At 49.4% G+C, this 19,934-nt stretch overlaps 1 protein-coding gene across 1 annotated transcript in view; it reads left to right on the forward strand.

Moving 5' to 3' along the window:
- Positions 1 to 19,934, forward strand: part of MAPRE2 (microtubule associated protein RP/EB family member 2) — a gene marked incomplete at its 5' end in the record, with an annotated part of 32,361 nt that overhangs the window by 5,911 nt on the left and 6,516 nt on the right. Inside the window, one exon of the mRNA XM_023764511.1 lies at positions 18,168 to 18,307. Coding sequence (XP_023620279.1) covers positions 18,168 to 18,307 — 140 coding nt within the window. The remainder of the gene's footprint in view (positions 1 to 18,167; positions 18,308 to 19,934) is intronic.

Genomic DNA, 19,934 nt, shown 5'->3' on the forward strand with positions numbered 1-19,934 from the left:
GGAGCCAGAGGGGCCGCTGATTCTCACGGAAGCCTCTGTCGCTGCCGATGTGCAGATGTCCATCCGGATGCACAGCTCACCTCGACACTCGGCGCCGCTTTCCCACGGTTTGAGGCGTGAGACGGACAGGCCTGAGTGTGTGTCTTCCGCAGCCAGGACGTTCCTTAAACTGGCACCCGCCCTCCCCCTCCCTCAGGCCGAGCTGTCCTTACGCTGCCCTGGCCTCGTGTTCTAGAAACTCCCTCCTCCTCCGTCTCTCACAAAAGCCACTGAGAAACGTGTGCCCTTGGAGAGAGAGAATGTCCGTGAACCTGAAGGAGACATGTTTCTTCCAGAGCGTAAAGCTCAGGAACTCCTGATGTCAACAGGGAACACTGTTGGTAGTTCATTCCAGGAGGCAGCCATTCCTAGAGGCGGGGCCCGATTCCTTGGCCATGGTCACCTCATTGGTCTTCATCGGGGAGAAAGGGTGTTTTCCGAAGCCAAATCCGTCAGACCCTTCTTGATAAAACGCGTTGTGACTCGGACATTGTGGGCAGGAGAGCGATGACGGCGAGGTGCACACCACATGCCGGACGTCGTTAAAGCTGCTGGAGCCGCAGGAGGCAGGAGGAGCTCCTTTCTGAAGGCGATGGCCAGCTCTTGGGAGACGGTCACAGAAATGTAGGCCGCAGGGTCTCGGAGAGTCAGAATAGGGCTGTAAACTGTAAATCCATGGACGTTACTCTTCACGCACGAGAGTTTACCCAGAGTCTGTCTGCTCTTCCTTGATTTAGACGTAATTATAACGGGTGCAGGACGTGGCTTCCCGGCACTGAGCTTCCGGGGCAGGGAGCACACGAATGTCAATAGAAGGACAAGCAATAGTCAGAGAAGAGCCAGGAACCCTTGCTCGCCAGCCTGAAGCTGCGATCGTTATGCAGAACCACACAGGGCCAGGCACCGCGGGAGCCCCCGGGTCTGTGTGACACCAGCAGGCGCTGAATCCCTTCCACGTCCGAAGGTTCTCTTTAATTTTCTGTTTACAATCATCTCCCCCCGAACTACTCTACTCTCTAACTGGCCTCCCTGCCTCTGGACTGAAATCATTCAAGGCCGTTTTCCTCACAGACAAGTCCGATTGTGTCCACCCCAAAGGGAAGACACAGGGAGGTGTTTGCTGAGGGTGGGGGCCCGCTGCAGGGAAACGCACACCCGTCCCTGTTATCGCACATGACGCCCGGCGGGAGCAGCCAGCAGCGATCCCTGTTCCGCCTCTCTGTCGTTTCGTGATTATCTGCAATAGGTGGGAACAGTGGTTGGTATAACCGAACACAGGGGATGCGACCCTCTTAACTACTTTTTCCATCTGGGCTTTGGGATACTTGGTTCTTTCTGCAGTGGGTGTATCTCTCCCCAAATATTTCCTTGGATTAGAATTGACTCGCATGTCCTGACACTGACGTGTTAGGAGCAGTAAGCGGAGGCTCCAAGCACCTTGTGGCAGAGGGACTGTGTGAGTGCGGGACGCGATCCGGGAACGGTGACCGCGTGTTGGTAATTCAGAAAGGACTGTCTGCATTGGCCAGAAATGTTTCTTACATCGTACAGACGGCTGATACAGAGTGTTTCGTGTGTCTAAAGTGGCTGCACTCCACCCAGGTGGTGCATTCTGTGTTGTGAGCACGAGCTCGATTTCTCCGCCATCTCAGTACAGACACGCGATGTTCTGCGGGTTCGGAGAAGCCATGGAGCCCGTGGTGTCTGTGTGTGGCCGGGTGACTGACCTGGGCTGTACAGGCTTTGGCGTGAGCGGAGGCTGTCGTGTAGGAGTGGACAGCTGCCTGGCAAGTCTTATTCGGTCTACGTGTGGAGGAATTGCATCTTGAATCGCTTTTGGTCTACTCACAGGAGCATGTATTAAAATACACATTTTCATTGTGATAGACATCTGCCCAGTGCATATATCGTCATGAGTCGTGATGTTTGCAAATGCATTGCTGTGAGCCATATCTGCAACTTGAGATAGCCGTCGGGGGACCAGCTTTTATGTGTGAGCACTTACTACACTTCAAAGGAAATTTGAGGGTGCGGTTCCTATAGCAACCACAGCTTAGACACATTGCAAATTCACATATATTAATGTATTTAAATCAAACTCCCATATACAAATACAGTGTGAAGGATTTAGAGTTGCTATGGAAATTGTGTCTAAGTTTTCTCTTTTCCTTGGGGATGTCAGTGTTCCAGACTTAAAATCAGATTAACAGAAATAAGAGAAAAAATGGTTTCAAAAAAGAAGCAACCTAATAATAATAATAGAATGAAGTATTTGAACAATCAGAATTAAATTTGTAAATGTAGATTTAAACAAATCCCACTTTTTCAAAAAACTGTCGAATACTTGAATACTTTCATTCTCAATTATCTTTAACTAGAGGCCCAGCGCACGAAATTTGTACATTCGGGGGGGTGGGGGGGGGTCCCTCAGTCCGGCCTGCAGCCTCTCGCAGTCCAGGAGCCCTTGGGGGGTGTCCGACTGATGGCTTAGGCCCGCCCCCCATGGCAAGTGGGCCTAAACCAGCAGTCAGACATCCTTAGCACCGCCGCAGAGGCAGGAGAGGCTCCCACCACCGCCACTGCACTCGCCAGCCGTGAGCCCGACTTCTGGCTGAGCGGCGCACCCCCTGTGGGAGTATACTGACCACCAGAGGGCAGCTCCTGCATTGAGCATCTTCCCCCTGGTGGTCAGCATGCGTAATAGCAACCAGTCATTTTGCTGTTCGGTCGATTTGCATATTAGCCTTTTACTATATAGGATTTGGGGTTCCTGCGGCTGTTCATACAACCTGAACGAGGTGACCAAGTTTATCCATTTGTTCAGCGTTGTCTGGGCATTGGCTGAGCACCTGTAATTGAAGCGAGCACCGCCTGTCACCTGCTATGGGGAAAGAAGAGTTGCTTTCACTTTCCCAAAAAGCTTTTGTTTTGTTTTTTTAGGAAAGGCTGTGAAATGTAGCAGTTTATAGTGGTTTTTGTGCTTGTTTTGATCTTGATTTTACGGCCCAAAATATGGTCTTTCTTGGTCAACATACCACATGTTCTTGAAAATATGTATTCTGCTGTTGCTGGTTGCATGGTATTTTAGAAATATCAGTAGTAGATAGTGTTAGGAAGAGCAAGGTAGTCAGTAGTGTTACTCAGATCCTCTGTTTCCACTCATCTGTCTGTTGCTGTCTGGCTGACAACTGCTGCAAAGAGGTTGTTAGCATTGAATGTGGAATTGCCTGCTCTCCCTTAATGCTCTCACTGTGCTTCCTGTATTTAAGGCTCTGTTATTAGGTGCACACATGTCATGTGTATGACGATTAAGTCATCCTGGTGAATTGACCTTTGCACTCTCTGGTGCCCCTCTTTACCTTTGGTAATACCTTTGTGTTAAAGTGTATCTTACCTGGTTCAACACAGACACTCCAGCTTTCTTATGCTCAGTGTTCGTATGGTATATCTTTCTCCCTGACAAGTTAATTTTGTTTTTCATATTTAAAGTATTTTTCTTGTAAACAGCATTTAATTGGGTCTGGCATTTTTTATTAATTCTGCTCATCTCTGGACATTTGAGTATCCAGTCCATTACAGCTAAAGGTAATTGCTGATTCGGTTGGGGATTAGATCTGCCATATTATCATTTGTTTTCTGCTTGTCCTTTCTGTTTTTCTCTGTTTTTCCCTTCCTGTTGTCTTCTGGATTTTTAAAATATTTTTAGCATTCCCTCCTAATTTATCTTTTGTCTTTTTAACTATATCTCTTTGCATTAAAAATTTTAGTGGTTCTTCTAAGAATTACAGTATGTATATATTCTTATTTTTTCACAGTGTACTTAAAATATTCTGCCTCATGTAAAATGTGGAACCCTGGCAACCATTCCTCCCCCCTTTGTTATAGTTGGCATATATATTACATCTACATACGTTATAAGCCCCTCAAGAAAATGTTAGAACCTTTGTTTTAAATCAACACTGTTCAATACTGCGGCTTTTGACCACTTTAAATGTGCTTATTCTTCATTGAAATGTGCTGTATGTATAAAATGCATGCTGGCTTGAGACAACTTAGTGTGAAAAAAATAAAACAACTAATAATTTTTATGTTGATTACATATAGAAATTATACTTTGTATATATTTTGCATATTTTAAAATTTATATCTTAAAATTTTTAAATGTTGCTACTAGAACTTTTTAAAATACTTATCATGGTTTATATTAAGCTGTATACAGTCATGTGTATTTTTTTAAAATTAAGAGAAGAATCATTTATTTTTTAATATTTTTATCATTTTCAATGTTCTTCATTCCTGAACATCTGAGTTTCCTGCTGATTTCATTTCTCATCAGACTGGAGAATTTTCTTTAGCATTTCTTATAGAACAGGTCCAGTGGCAATAAATTCTTTTTTATTTCTTTCTGTAAATATCTTTATTTCACCTTCATTCTTGAAGAATATTTCCCCAAAGAATGCAGGCTAGTCTTTCTCTTTCTTTAAGCATTTAAAACTGTTGTTCATTGTCTGTGGCTCCAGAGATAAGAAGAGCATACTCATTCTAATCCTTCTCCTTATATAACATGTCGTTTTGCTCTGAAGTCAAGCTTCTCTATCTTTGGCTCCCGTTGGTGTGGCTGTGATGTGCCTAATCATGGTTTTCTTTGAATTTATCTTGCTTTGGAGTTTATTAAACATCTTAAATCTGCAAGTTTATGTCTTTTACATATTTGGTAGGTTTTCAGGAATTATTTTTTCAAATATTTTTTTTTAGCTCCACTCTATCTTATCCTTCTGTGACTCCTTTTATCTGGATGTTGGAACTTTTGAAATTATCCTACAGGTCCCTGTGGTGCTTTACCAGGATATTTTCTCTCTCCCTCTCTCTCTCTCTCTCTCTCTCTCTCTCTTTCTCTCTCTCTCTCTTTAAATTTTAGTTTTCAATTACAGTTCACATTCAGTATTGTTTTTTATTAATTTCAGCTACAGCATAGGGGTTAGACAGCCATATACTTTACGTTTTCTCCCCAATCTTTTCAGTAACCCCAGCACCATACATAGTTATTACAATATTAGTGGCCCAATGTACGGATTCATGCACATTGAAAGGAAATTAATTAGAAGAAATATTTTAATATCACTATTCACCCTTTCTCTATAATAGAAGTGTCAGAGATGAAAGAAAATTAGTGAAATGTATATGAAAATAATATATAAATTGATTAATAATAAACAGTAACAACATGATATAACAACAGCAAAGACATGATATAAAAACAAAAACATGATATAAAGACAACAAAAACATGATATAAAAACAACATTGATAAAAATAATGACTGATAAATTGATTAAACTTATTCTAATATCTCCCTGTATACCACATTAAGAGTAAAAATACTTTCAGAGTGCTTGACTAATTTCCCTTGTGATGAAGCATTTACAACTTTAACTTTAACGTTACATGCTCTTCGAACTTGAGAGAAAGCAACATATAACTGACCATGTCTGAAAACGGATTCAGATAGGAATATTCCTACTCTGTCTAGAGTTTGTCCTTGTGATTAATAATAGTCATCGCAAATGCTGGCATCATGGGAAACTATCTTTGAATTAATATAAATGGGAGGCCAGTGTCAGACGGGGACAAATCAATTCGTGAAATCAGAACAACCTCTCCTTCTGCAGATCCTGTTAATACTTCAGCTTTGATTATGTTAGGTCGCAATCTTGCGATGATAAATCTAGTACCATTACAAAGACCCCATTTACTATTAAGATTTCTCAGTAGCATGATGATTGCACCTACTTTCAATTTTAATTTATGACATGGCATTCCCGAAGGAATAATACTATTAAGAAGTTCAATGGGAAAATTTTCCTTTTCGGCATTATCCGTTGAATCAATAGAATCATCACTCAAATAGGTGTGAACATCTCCATCAAGTATATCCAAAATTTCTTCATTTAATTTATGAACGTGTTCATTTTTAGGACAAAGAATCGCACGATTAGGACAAAGAATCACACGTTTAGAAAAACAACCAAATTCATGATCGACAATGACAGATCGAAACACATGCGTGCGACTGGCGTCAGTGAGAGCTTTATATGTATCGTGCATGCGCAAGTCAACGTTTATTTTTAAATTGCCAGTGCGCATCACATGTACCAGCCGGTCAGTCGGTTGGATAGTCGGTCATTTAGTCTTTTATATATATATAGATTATTGATTATATCCCCTATGTTGTACTTTGCATACACCATAAAGTACTCATACAACTCAATGCCAAGAAAACAATTTAATTAAAAAGTGGGCAGAGGACCTGAGTAGACACTTCTCCAAAGAGGGCATAGTACAGATGGCCAATAAACATATGAAAAGATGCTATTATCACTAATCATCAGAGAGATGCAAATTAAAACCACAATAAGATATCACCTCATACCTGTCAAAATGTCTATCAATAAATCGACAAACAATAAGTGTTGGTGAGGATGTATAGAAAAGGAAATCCTCTCGCACTATTGGTGGAAGTGCAGTTTGTTGTAGCCACTGTGGAAAACAGTATGGAGGTTCCTCAAAAAAAATGCAACTGCCCTATGACCCAGCGATTCCACTTTTAGGTATATACCTGAAAAAAAATACTAGTTTGAAAGATTATATGCACCCCTAAGTTCATTTCAGTGTTATTTACAATAGCCAAGATATGGAAGCAACCCAAGTGCCCATCAATTAGATAAAAATGCTGTGGTCCATATATATATAATGGAATATTACTCAGCCATAAAAAAGAATGAAATCTTACCACTTGCAACAGCATGGATGGACTTAGATATTTTTATGCTAAGTGAAATCAGTCAGACATAGAAAGACAAATACCATGTGACTTCACTTATATGTGGGATCTAAAGAACAAAATAAACAAAATAGAAACAGACTCATAGTTACAGAGAACAGACTAATGGTTGCCAGAAGGGTGGAGGGTTGGGGGACTGGGTAAAAAATGTGAAGGAATCAAGTACAAATTAGTAGTTGCCTCTATACTTTAGACTAGACGGTTTCCATTCATACATCTTCAAGTTTACCTCTTTTCCTCCATCATCTCCATTGTACTATTGATCTTTTTAAAAATTTTCAACGATTGTATTTTTTCGGTTGTAAATTTCCCATCTTTCCCTCTGCTGAGATTGCCTACCTTTTCGTTTATTATGAGCATGATTTACTCCACTGAGTATGGTTAAGTTAGCCTTACAGTTGCTGTCTGCTAATTCCACCATTCTGACTACCTCACAGTTGTTACATGTTGATTATCTTTTCCTTTGAGAATATGTGACATTTTCCTGGCTTTTCATATGTTGAGTAATTTTGGATTGCATCCTAGACATTGTGATGTCATGTTGTGGAGACTCTGGATTTTGTTATATTACTCCAAAGAGTTTTGATGTTTATTTACTTAACAGGCACTTAACTCAATTAGAGTCCAAGTAAAACGTACATAAGAAGTTAAATTCCACTCCAGCCTGAGCCTTTATGCAGGACTTCCTTCTCCTTATTATCAAGACACAAGTCTTCATTTGCTTTTTGAGAATCTCCACCCCTTAAACACAAACATTGTTCTCACTCCAAAGCCATCGCTTACTCCAAGAAATGCATGTTTCCGTGTCTTCTCTTTAGACTGGGTACAGACCGTAATGGCATCCGAGCCCTGTAGGGTAGGCACAGGCACCTTCTTATCCCTCCATGGTCTTCCTATGAAGATGAGTCATGCCTATCGATTCTTACAACTTCCCAGTATGTACCTGCTGATGCCTCTATCTCAGTCCCCAGCCACCTAACCATATACTGTACCACCCACATCACTACTTAACTCTTCAGGGATCGAATGTTCATTTTAAGAGATCATGGAGTATCGACTCAAAACAAGGAAGAGGTTCCTTTTTCTTATGAATCCCATAATTAGCAAGACATCTTCTCAGATGGAGGTTAGCCCTCTCCTTCCTGTGTGAACAGGGTTTCTGTCTTTCACTCAATCCCTGCCCAGTATCAGCATGGCATCTCCTCAGCTTGTTCATATGACCCGATGGCTGTCTCTTAGCTACATTCAGACCTGGAGAAGATGGCAAGAAACGCTTATAATGGTCTCCGTAAACTCTCCGGGGACACCCCCTACTCCCTGGAAGGATAAGGGTCTTGGTGGTTTGGTTCCTCCGGTTACACATCTACCATATGGAAGATGGATAAATACAGCGCTAACTTCGGGGATACTTTTCTCCTTAAAGAATCATCGAAACTGCATTTCTCATCCTGTAATGGCGATAAACCACAGCACAGGATGTGCACCGCTCTGTCCTGCCCGGAGACCAAGTACCTGTGCGTCTGGAATTTCGGGCACCGAGAGGAGCAGAGTCGTGAAGAATGCACGAGTGTCAGATAGGGGTCTCTGGCGCTGCTGCGGAGGGGCCCAGGCTTCGTCCTGGGAAGAGCCGGGCATTTTTCATTCTATCCCACTTCCTCGCTTTCTGAGACGCATCCTTGACAGATGACTGGCTAATTCAACCTAAGATTTGAAGCTTGACCGCGTGGTTTGGTCTTGTTTTATGTTGTTCTCTCCTCCCCACGCTATCCTGAAGCTCAGGGAATTCTCACAAACCACCTTCAAATTGCATCGTGCGTGGGGGACATAAAACGCTGTGCTGTGTGGGAAAGGCTTAAACAGAACACACGCTGTTCTCTTTGGGTGGCATTTATTTTGAAAAACAGCAGTAATTTTTAAAAGTTCAAAACATTCCCATTCGTCCTTGCACCAGACTCTTGGGTGAGGGTTACTGTGTTTTATGGGCGTTCAGAAATGCAGGGTCGGTAAAGCCACCTGCACCAGGCCTCCGCACAGCTTCAAGCACAAGTGTGCACAGAGCCCTGACTACTGAGCCCTGGACGAGTAGGACTCATCTCTGATTTCTTAATCCTTCAACTAAAAGAATTCTCTGAGCGGATGGTCTGGGTGATTGCAAAGTCGAGAGTAAGCCCCTCAGCCAAGCTGGCGTGCGTTGAAGCGTGCCGGGCTCTGCGCCCGCACACGGGACTTTGCAGAAGGGGCCGGTGGCTGCATTGTCCCGCCGGCACCTGAGAGCAAGCCCTCATGCCCTCTAACAGCACCGGGTCCCTTTATAACAGCACTGGGTCTCTCTCATCCAGCTGCTCCCTTTATATGTTGAAATATTAATTGGCTCTGCAACTGAAACCCATGTATCACTCTAATGGATCTTCCCTTCTCTCTCCAGAGGTGTAATAACTTGATGTTTGGCCTCTCGGCCTCACGCTAAAACTTGTCAGGCCTCAGAAGGCAGTACTTAGCATTTATCGTTTCCATGAGCAGAATATGAGATCACCGGTGAACCTGGCTTGCTTATTACTGGTGCCTCTCTTTGTCGCTTGGTATGTTGGGTGGGAATAGAAACCAGTTTTGACTTGAAGAATTTTCTAGACTCCCTTTGAATGAGGTGACTTAAAGCTATCAACCAGTTCTGTCTTGTTCAGTCATTGCTTCCCAATGGCTTGATGTGTGGGAGCTTCCTATTCAGTATTTGTTGAGTTGGTTTAAGTGGAATCGATGCAGTGTCCATGGAGATCAAGAAGAGGCAGTGCTTACGCCGACACGAGTGTTTCTGAGGTTCTTTCCAATCATCTCCGCCCCCGAGGAGCCCCTTGCACTGTAGCTTAGAAAACAGCTGGTGCGCTGCCCGTAGTCCAGAAAATAGTTCTTAAACAACAGTTCATATTTATTGGATCCTTGCTTTTTTTTTGGTTAAAGCTTTACTTGAATTCTCATTCATCTAGTCTTTTGGCAAATGGTTGTTAAGGCACAGTAAGAGATTTGGGGGAAATACTGATTCAAGGAAGTTGCAGCCTCGTGAGGAAACCTGACAATAAATAGATAGTAACAGTAAAGTGAGGTGAGTGCTGTCAGGCTGTGTAGGAAGACCACGTGAGCTGGTCTTGTGAGTTTTCTAGAAAGGGTTTTGGGGGGAAATGAGGCATGACCAAGACTTAATGAGTGAGTAGAAGTCAGCCAGGTGAAGGGGTGGAAGGACCACTGCAAGCAGAAGCAGCAGCATGTCGAAGCTGAGAGAGATCGTGCTGTATTCGGTGAAGTGCACTTTGTATGAACTTTGAGAAGTGAGGCTGCAGAGGTGAGCAGGGTCCTTGTATAATGGGTTGAGAGGTCATGTTCATATCCTGTTGCTGCAAAAACAATTACTACAGATCTGTCAACTTAAAACAACACACAGGTATTGTCTAAAGCCCTGGCACAACTTAGCTATGTTCTCTGCCTTAGGGTCTCACTAGGCTGCACTTCAGGTATCTGCTGGGGCTGTGGTCTAATCAGAGGCTCAACTGGGGAAGCTCCTTTAAGTTGTTGGCAGTTTTCTGAGGCTGAAGGATTGAGGCTTCTGTTTCTTACAGGCAGCTGATCTCAGTCCTAGAGGCCACCTCGTCGCGAGGGGTTTTTCCAGCTTCAGTACTTACTACATGGCAGCTTGCTTCTTCCAGGACAGCAGGAAAAAAGTCATATGTGTAGTTCCATAACCATAGGTGCAACGTCCCATCATCTTGCAAGTTACAGGTCCCACTCTCACACTATCGGAGAGGGGACCACAAAACGGTGGGAGCACCAGGAGGTAGAGACCATTATGTGTGTGTGTCGGGGTGGGGGGGGGGTCACCATAGGCTCTATAGGTCACAGAGGTTTACACTTCATCATGGGGACTGTGGGGAGTCGTTGGAAGGTTTTAAGCACAGATTTGCCCTGTGGTATTGAGAACTCAGCTAATCCAGAAGACTAGCTAAGAAGCTGTTGCAGCAAACCACGTGGGAGAGGAGGGTGGCCTAACTAGAGGTGTGGCCATGTGGGTTGTGGAGACATTAAAGAGGTGCTATCAACAGAACCGATGGTGATTGGGCGTGAGAGCAAAGGAGAGGGAGGCCAAGGGTAGGTGACGGGCAGGCGTCTGGCTCACGGTTGGTGGAAGCAGGGAACTCGGAGCAGGAGCCACCCGGAGTGGAGGAGGCGGTGACTCCAGGCGGGCGGTTTGGGCTCTCAGTTGCCTGAGCTCCAACCTGCCCTGTGGCCTCCGACCACATCTCTCTTTGCAAGGGAGTCTGGGTACGATAGTGTTCATGGGGGACAACAGACTTAGGACCGTCAGGGGTGAGTCAGCGGGGACTCTGAACATCGTGAAGTAATTAAGGACTGTGTCCCCCCAATGGCCGTCTCGCTGTGAGCTCTTTGCCGAAGGGACTGTGTGCCAGGAGGACAGTGGTGCCAGGGCCCGTGTCATGGTCACTCCTGAGGGTGTGTCTCAGGGGGCTGGCTCGGTGCTGCAGCGGACAGGCCAGGGTGCGCCCCGAGTGTCATCGGGGTTCTGCCGTGTGCTGTTTCGTGGGGGTGAGGGTCCTCGCCATTCCTGGAAAGACACTGCTCTGAGAACAACTTACAAACAGGAATTTTGAACTGAGGTGGTGATTGGTTGGCACCTAACGTGCTCTGAAGCGCACTTACTTTTCTACCAAGACGTGCGAGGCGTGCAGTCAGTTTATCAAGAGGAATACACGCATGTTCAAGCAACTGTTTAAAGTTAGAATTCTTAATACTGAGCCATTTCAAAATGAGTAGTTCTGTCCTGCACCCCCCCCCCCATGAAAAATAGTCTGAAACCAGCGTGACTCAAGCAGAGCCTGGAAAATACTGGAGTCACATGATGGCTAAAAATAAGCACATCGTCTCCAGCAGGGACAGTAACCAGGGAAGGAGGAGCTCGCCCCGACGGCTCACTGGCTGGTCAGGCCTCCTCCCCTCCCGGGGGCAGGAAGGGGAGCCCCAGGCCCATCAGCCCTCGCGAGGCCCTGACTTGGGTGCTCACTGCATGCTCTCGGCAGAGCTGGTCGTGGTTCTGGTAATGCCCCTCGAGCAGTGGACAGCAGTGGACGGGAGGGACGCCCGTGACAGTCGTGTGGCCACTGCCGGCTTTTCCTCCGTCCTCTCCTCGGAGGCAGTAGCTGTTGCCCTGAGCACAGACGGTCCTTGTTGCTGTTGAGGCTCCAAATGCAGGTTGTGCCAGTGGCTGGACTGGATGCCTGCTCACGGGTGTGCGTTAGGGTTTTCTGAGCTCTGCTTCACCGGAAACACCACTGTGTGGAGCGCTCACTGCTCACACCCGGGGGTGGCTGCAGGGCCTCCTGCCTGGCCCCCGCGCCTGCCCTCACCTGCCCCGTCGGTCCCCCCAGGCAGCAGAGGGAGCCTTCTCAGCTGAAGCCAGCCCTGTGCTCGGGCCTGCAGCAGGTCCCCTGGAATGTGCCCCCGACAGCGTCCTGTGCGGTGTCCTGCTGACCTACGTGACTCCTGCACCTCTCAGACCTCTGCCTCCGGCTGCCCAGGCCAACCTCTCACCCCTCGGGTCCTTGCTCAGCTCTAACCTCAGGGAGGCCTGGAGGAGTGAGGGGACTCCTGCCCCTGCCTGTCCCGTGGGGAGACGTTGGCTTCTCTGAGGAAGGAGCCTTTGAGCCAGGTGCCCCCACACGCCTGGTGTGGATCTGGCCTCCTGGCATCTGGGCTGGGCTCCCACCTGGAGGACCGGTGCCCCGACCCCTGGCCCAGGCTGTGGGGCCCCTGGCAGTCCCGTGGGCTCAGTGAAGAGCTGACACTAGAGACCCCTGGTGGGCACTCAGCCTCCCCTGACGTTCCTATTTAAACTGCCCCCCCCACCCCCGCACTCCTTGCCCTGCTCCTCTCCTCTGATCCACAGCATTTACCTTCTAGTTTACCGGGCCACTTGCTAATTTATTACGTTATGCTGGTTAGTCTCCCCCGTTAGAGTGGGAATCCCACAGGGACAGGCATCTCCGGCGTTTTCTTCCTTGTTTTACCCCCGTGCCTGCAGCGTGCAGGTGTGCGGTGGGTCCAGTACCTGCTGCCGCGTGGACGAAGGAGTCGGGTGGTTTAAGCACAGGGACCTGAGCTCCAGGACCTGGTGTGCAGGACAGAGCGTGCGTGGGGGACCCTATGCCCTGGAGCCCACTGGTCGGTGAATTTTTCTAAAGACTTTCTTTACTTATTTTTTTTAATATATTTTTATTGATTTCAGAGAGGAAGGGAGAGGGGGAGAGAGAGAGAGAAACATCAATGATGAGAGAGGATCATTGATTGGCTGCCTCCTGCATGCCCCCTACTGGGGATGGAGCCCACAACCCAGGCATGTGCCCTGGCTGGGAATCAAACTGTGACTCCCGGTTCATTGGCCAGTGCTCAACCACTGAGCCACGCCGGCCTGGCTAAAGACTCTTTAAATAAAATGAGTTTTGTTTCCTTATTATTCCAGCAGCTTAGATTTTATGTTGGTACTTTTCCTCACTGGCTGAGTCAGAGTCCTGTCAGCTCGCACTTACTGAGCGTTCACTGGGTGCCACACTCTTGTGTACCAGCTTCCCACCTGTTAACTCCTACTCCTCCCAGCTCTGGGAGGTGGGCTCCACTCTTCCTCTTACACACAAATCCGGGGGCAGCAAAAGTCCCCCACCCAGCAGGTAGCAGAGCCAGGACCCCTGGGAGGCGCTGGCTGCGGGGCCTGCTCTGGCCGCTGCCCCCTGAGGGGCAAGAGGAAGGATGCCCGCTCCTCCCAGGTCCTCATTCCCACAGGGCACTGAGCTCAGGCTCGGGGTCTGAAGTGCCCCAAGCCGCTCGGAAGGGAAAACTGCCCACTTCTCTGAGCTGACGCTGAGGGAGCAGAAAGGAGGATCCAGACTTGGCCGCTGGTTCCACGAGGGGACAGAGCCCGAGGGCTGCGAACTAGTTTCAGATGAAAGAGCCGGCCTCTTAGGGACCCACGCCTCAGGGCTCCGCGCCGCCCGCCGAGGTCCCATTGCCCTGGCCACCGCGGTGCGTGCTTGCTGCGCTCAGCAGTGTCAGGACCACAGGGTGCAGGAGCGGAGCCCCTTCCGTGGGAAGGTTAGACCCTGGTGCTCAGTGGTCAGAGCTGGAGGGGTGGCTGTCCGGCACTTAGGGCCCTTTCCGTGGGGATTCCCTCTTCTCAGCTGCCCAGCCCCTTGGCTTTCCCTGGCACTGGCTTCACGTGCTTATTTGTTAACGAAGCTCGTTATCTCAGTTTAAAAAACAAAATCTACCCCTGGCCAGGTAGCCCAGTTACTTAGAGCATCATCCTGACACCCAAGATTGTGGGTTCGGTCTCTGGTCAGGGCACATACAAGCAGCAGCCAGTGGCAGCATTAATGCCGTGCTTTTAGCTCTTCCGTTTCTGATTCTGGCAGACAGAATACGGTGGATTATGTGAGAAGAATCCCATCAGAGCCCGGCCATGAAGGACACGCCAAGCGCAGTCCTTTTATTTGCTCCATCATCCCGAGCTCACAGGGCCTCGGTGCCCACAGGGCTGCAGCATTTGCCACAGACGTTACGCAAGCTGCTCATTACTGACAGGAGACACCGCGATGCTCTGGCCTCGCCAGGGCGGTGAATCGGCCACAAACTGTGTTTCACTGCAGTTAAAATGTCGCAGAATCGTATTTATGCCCCAAAGCTCAAGGGCGTTCATTCAGACCCACGCTCAGAGGCCAGCGTTATAAATCATGTCAGGTCAAGTAGGGAATGACAGGGACTTGGACAGCGTTTATGTCTGTTTTCTGTCCTGAAACCCCTTCCTGCTTGAAGGGAGAATTGGGGGGAGAGAAGCCGGGGGGCGAGGACTCTGGTCAAGGAGGGCTGCCTCTCGGGGTGCTCTCAGGGCATCAGCAGGCGCAGCTGGAAGAAAACGGAAATGTTTGGTGGCTCCAGGAAAAAGCCTGTGTCTGCGTGACAGCCACCGCGGCCGCTGTCTCAGAAAGGCGTCATGCGAATGTTTTCCCCTCAGCATCGTGGAGCCCAGAGGCGGGGGGGGGGGGGTTAGGGGGGGTGCACAGGGTGAGGTCGCCAATGCATCGGGCTTCTAGGAAGCAGGAAGGCGGCCCTCGAGGACCCCAGTATCTGCCCAGGGCTGGACGCTGAAGGACGTTGTGGGGTCACTTCACGAAGCGGGAGCACAGGTGGCAGCCCCCCTGAAGGACGGTGTCGGTGTTCCCTGCCCGGCATCCATGACTAACGGCCCAGGTTCGTGGGGAAGACACGTGGCTCCCCAAGAGCTGGTGCCCGTGAGAGTGGTTGTGTGAAAGAGGACAGGAAGGTTTCTAAAGCCCAGTTCCTCACTGTCGGGTGAGGGTGGTAGCTTGTGGGGTGCTTCCTACCATCGTGTTTCTCGTGCAGCTCCTCCCGTGCCGGCTGCGGGGGAATTACTTCCTCATCAGGTGCAGCTTGGGGTGGGAAGAGCTTACTTTATATTCTTTTGAAAATGAGTTTTAGTTTAACCCTTAATTGCATGTCTTTAAAACTCTAAACTTCTGAAGGCGCTAAGATCTACCCCGTGTTTTTTCTGTTCTTTAATTTCTTTGCATTTATTCATTCGAAGGTAAAATGTGCAGCTAATGTGAATCTCTCAGATCCTCACTCACCGGATGTGTATTTCCCTCTGTGTTCTGTTTCTTTCCAAACAACTTCATCAGAATTTCGAAATCCCTCTCATTTTAAAATTCAAATACTAATTATTTAATGGATCTATTCTTGAAGTTCCCGAATGTGTTTTCCATTCCTTTCTTTGGCCTGTACCGCAACCCCAGTTGGGCCTGCCCCTCCCCCACCCTGGCCCGCTCACCCGCAGCAGGGCCGCCGGGTCTGATACAGGGGGGCCCCGTGTGCCGGGTCTGATACAGGGGACCCCGTGTGCCGGGTCTGATACAGGGGGACCCCGTGTGCCGAGTCTGATACCGGGGGACCCCGTGTGCCGGGTCTGATACCGGGGGACCCCGGGTGCTGGGTCTGATACTGGGGGACCCCGGGTGCCAGGGGAAGGCCCGGGCTCTGAGCCCGGCGTCCACGGGCTGCAGGAAGCACAGGCGCCACCTTCAGGCCGAGACTGGCCGGTGGTGGTACAGGCCCCACAGCGTCGTGGGTTGGCCTCTGGGCAGCAGGGTCCTCCGTGCAGCTCCGGGCGCTGGAGGGATGTGCCCTCGGTAAGACCTGCTGCCACAGACGGTCAGTCTGTTCGCCAGGTTCTTCGTGTTCGGTGGTGACACACACACTGCTCACAGGAAGGGCTGAGGAACTTCACTGTTCAGGAGCTGCCTCCCCGCTCGGCGGCAGGTGGCGGCCCTCAGGAGGGCTCCTTGCAGGCCCGCGAGGTCCCACCCTGCCCCCTCCCCCCTGCCGCTCTCCTCCGTCTCCTTCCCTGGCGGCCTGGCCTTCACGCAGGGAACCTGGCCGCTGCCGTGGACACGGTGTCCCGGGAGCCTCGGCCCAGATGTGGCTCCCACAGGCCTGGGCGTGTGTCGGTGAGCGTGCGGGTCCCTGAAGGCTGGTTACCCTCTGAGCAGCAAAGCCGTCTCAAGTCTTTCCCGACGTAACGCTCCTGTTTAAACTCGGCCAGGCGTCTGTCACTAACATCCCCCGGGTAAGGCGCTGCCGCTTCTCGAGGGGCACGCTCACCTGTGACCAATGGCCCCAGGCCCGGGAGACAGGCCGACCCACGGTTTACAGCCTCTGCTCCAACCTGGGCATCAAGAGCGTGTTTGGACGTTGTTAGCTGCTGTCAGCACCTTATAACCCTCTGCCACCAACTGTAAGCCCCTAACCAGGTTTTACTCGCTTGTCTGTGTATTTATTAAACATTTGTTCCTTCAACAAAGAGGCCCGCCAAGCACTGCGCAGTGCCGGCTGCAAAGCTGGCTGACCTGCTCCTGGCCCCCCTCCCCCCGGCCTTCAGAGGCATCAGCGTGGGGGGCGGGGTGGAGACTTGGGGACGGGGCCACAGGAGGGGCACCTCTGCCAGCGAGATGCCACCGATGCCATCACATCAGAACGAGTCCCGAGCAAAGGGGGTGGGCCCGGCGATGACCTGACTGAATCCTGCAGTGCAGAAGCCTCGCCATGGCCCTGTACCTGCTGCTGGGCTGCGGGGTCACCTCCGTGTCTGTGCCGAGATCTAGACAGAGGGGGAGCTTAGGAGCCCAGCCCCGGGGTGAGGTCTTACCTGAAATCAGTGCCTTTTTTTTCTTCAATTTATAGCATTAGTAGCGACACTGTGGAATCACCTGGTTAGGGTGCTGACCCTCCGGTCACTTCGCTGTAAAGGCGTGTTTTCCCTGTAAAATAAGTAATTTACAGGGTGACACCTTGACACGTGTGTCTTATTCCCCAAAACATCTCAGTTAATGTCGAGCCGTCGAGGAGCCTCTCCTGAATCCATGGAGACTGTGCTTTGTCTGGTTCTAAGGTTTCCTCCAGTCAGTGTCCTGGAAGGTCTCTGTAGCCGGCCCTTTCCCTGTAATTAGACTTCGTGTAACCAGTGCGTTCCAGCACACTGCAGCCTTTTTGGTTTTTGTGCGCAAACTGCCCCACATGTGGCTAGTGGGGGGCCCTCAGCTGGCCCCGCAGCCTGACACCTTGCTTTCCACACACAGTCCCAGCTCGTGTGCGCTCCCTGCCGCCCGGCCGTCAGCCATTTCTCACGGAGCCTCTACTCGAGTAACAGTTAGAAACCAGGACTGGGGCACCAGGATGCTCGCTGCACGGAGGTGTCGCTGTCCCCACGCTCTTTCCGTGACCAAAGCCAGGAAACGCGGTGTTAATATTTCTTCTAACGTGTTCATCGAGCATACGGTCCTTTTCTTGGTTGGTAGAAACTCAACGATGGTGCTACTTTAAGCTGATCTGAAAACCTTCCCTCGGAAAAAAAAGCTTAAAATCCCCTTGTGTCTGTTACTCTTACCTCTCTGGAGGGAGAAGGACACCTGCACGGACCTCACGTTACCTGACGGGGAAAACGCCTCGCACCCGAGCTCAGGGGGCTAAGGAAGTTCCAAGACGACACTGCATTTTACCGTGTGTCCTTCCTACGGCATCTGAGCTACTTCTGTTCGGGCAGGGATCGCTGGCAGTGCCTCCTAGACATGTTAGCCAACTCCTCCTAAACCATCCATTGGCTCTGTGTCTACACAGCATCTTCCTGTTGCCATTGTTTATCATTTGTTCTGCTTACTTGCAGGTGCAGCTAAGTCCAGTCCAGCATCTAAACCAGGCTCCACACCTTCTCGCCCCTCATCAGCCAAAAGGGCTTCCTCCAGCGGCTCGGCATCCAAATCGGACAAAGATTTGGAGACACAGGTCCTACAGCTTAATGAACAGGTACGCCCTCCTCCCTGGCCCCGTGTGCGGGAACATGACAGGTGTCAGGGGGAGGGGTAACTCTGGGAGGGAAGGCTGAACCGCGTCCAGCACGGCCAGGGGTGAACCTGAGGAGGGGCGGTGAAGGATTAAAGAAAACAGACAGGAGAATACAGTTGGGGCCAGGTGGATCACTGCGCCTGGATGAGGGAACAGTGACACAGTCTGTAAGCCGGAGCTTTATTTTATAGTCAGAGCACACAGAGCAAAACAAGGGCAGGATGTTCACAATGTTCTTGCGAGTTTCAAATCTGCTTCTTTCCTGTTGTTGCCATTCTCTGAACTCTGTCAAGCTCTGTTTAAGGCAGCACTTGCTGCACCCCTCCATCCCCCATCCCTCACCCCCCACCCCCACCCCCACATCCCTTAGCTACCTAGGACTGCAGGGTTAGACTATTAAGGTCAAGCTTACAACCGTAGCCTTTTGGCTATAATGTGCTGGGAGGGCTTTGCCCTCCAAGCTGGAGCTTGTATGTGGCTTTGCCGCAAGTCAGTCCGAGGCTTGAACCTGCCCGAACGCTGTAGCCGCTCTCCACAGAAGGTGAGGCAGAAACCGTGGTTGCAGACAAGTAAGAATGAAAGGAACTGTCCGGGCCCACGGTGAATACAGATGTTCATCACAAATCTCAAAGCTGCGTTAAGACAGGACACAGGGCTCAGCCCAGGTAACTGCAGGTTTGCTGCCCGCCCCCCCCCCCCCCAACACACACACCTGAGTGTCTGTCAGGAGCCCCCTCTAGCCCACGGCCTGTTTGTCCACTTCCGGCCGGTCTCAACCTTGAGGCTTTAGGGCTAGTCTCCCTTCCTCTTCCTCACAGCCGGGTGTCAGGCTTGTTGTGTGTGACCGACACTGCGCGTGATGCTGGGAATGTGGTGGCAGCAGGACAGCCACCCTCCCCTCGTGGAGCGTGCGGACAGCACTGTCAGGCAGGTGACCACGCAGCCAAGAGCGACAACCTGACACTTCCCCTGCGGCCGAGACTTGTTACCCAGGAGCACTGAGCCCAGTACCGGGGTGACCAGAAAGTCCAGTGTCTTTTCGGTAGAACTTTCCTTTCCACCGAATATTCCTCCCGATTCCAGCAAAGCTGGCTCCACTGCCTTCGGATTTCCTGTGTGACAGCGTAGGTGCTTTCTAGCTGACAGCAGCTCATTGTCTGTATGAAGTCACACAGAACCCACTCTATGTGGTGTGTGTTTTACGGGAGGGGTTAGAACTTTATTTCAAACAAAAAATTCTGCCCGTATAAGACAGCAGTGTTTAGTGGTCACTCTCTCCGTTTAGGTGTTCATGAGGTTTTAATAGTAACAAAGCATTTTTGTGATCCAATAACTAAAGGGAAGTTGAGTTGGAGATACAATTAGTTTAGGTTTACTGGTATATATTTTTATGGTTTGCTGTCACTTTTGTGTATTTTTAGGCTATTGCTAGCTGCTTCAGAGCAGGGATTCATTGCAGGAATATTCCTACTGCCCACTGTGCCGATTCATGTGTCACAACATGAATGTGTAAAGCCCTTGATCACAAACTGGTTAGTGAGTGTTATCAATGCAAAGATTATTTAAGATGGGTTACTGTTCAAGGAAA

Source organism: Myotis lucifugus, unplaced genomic scaffold, assembly GCF_000147115.1.
Source record: "Myotis lucifugus unplaced genomic scaffold, Myoluc2.0 scaffold_334, whole genome shotgun sequence".
NCBI classification, from domain to species: domain Eukaryota; kingdom Metazoa; phylum Chordata; class Mammalia; order Chiroptera; family Vespertilionidae; genus Myotis; species Myotis lucifugus.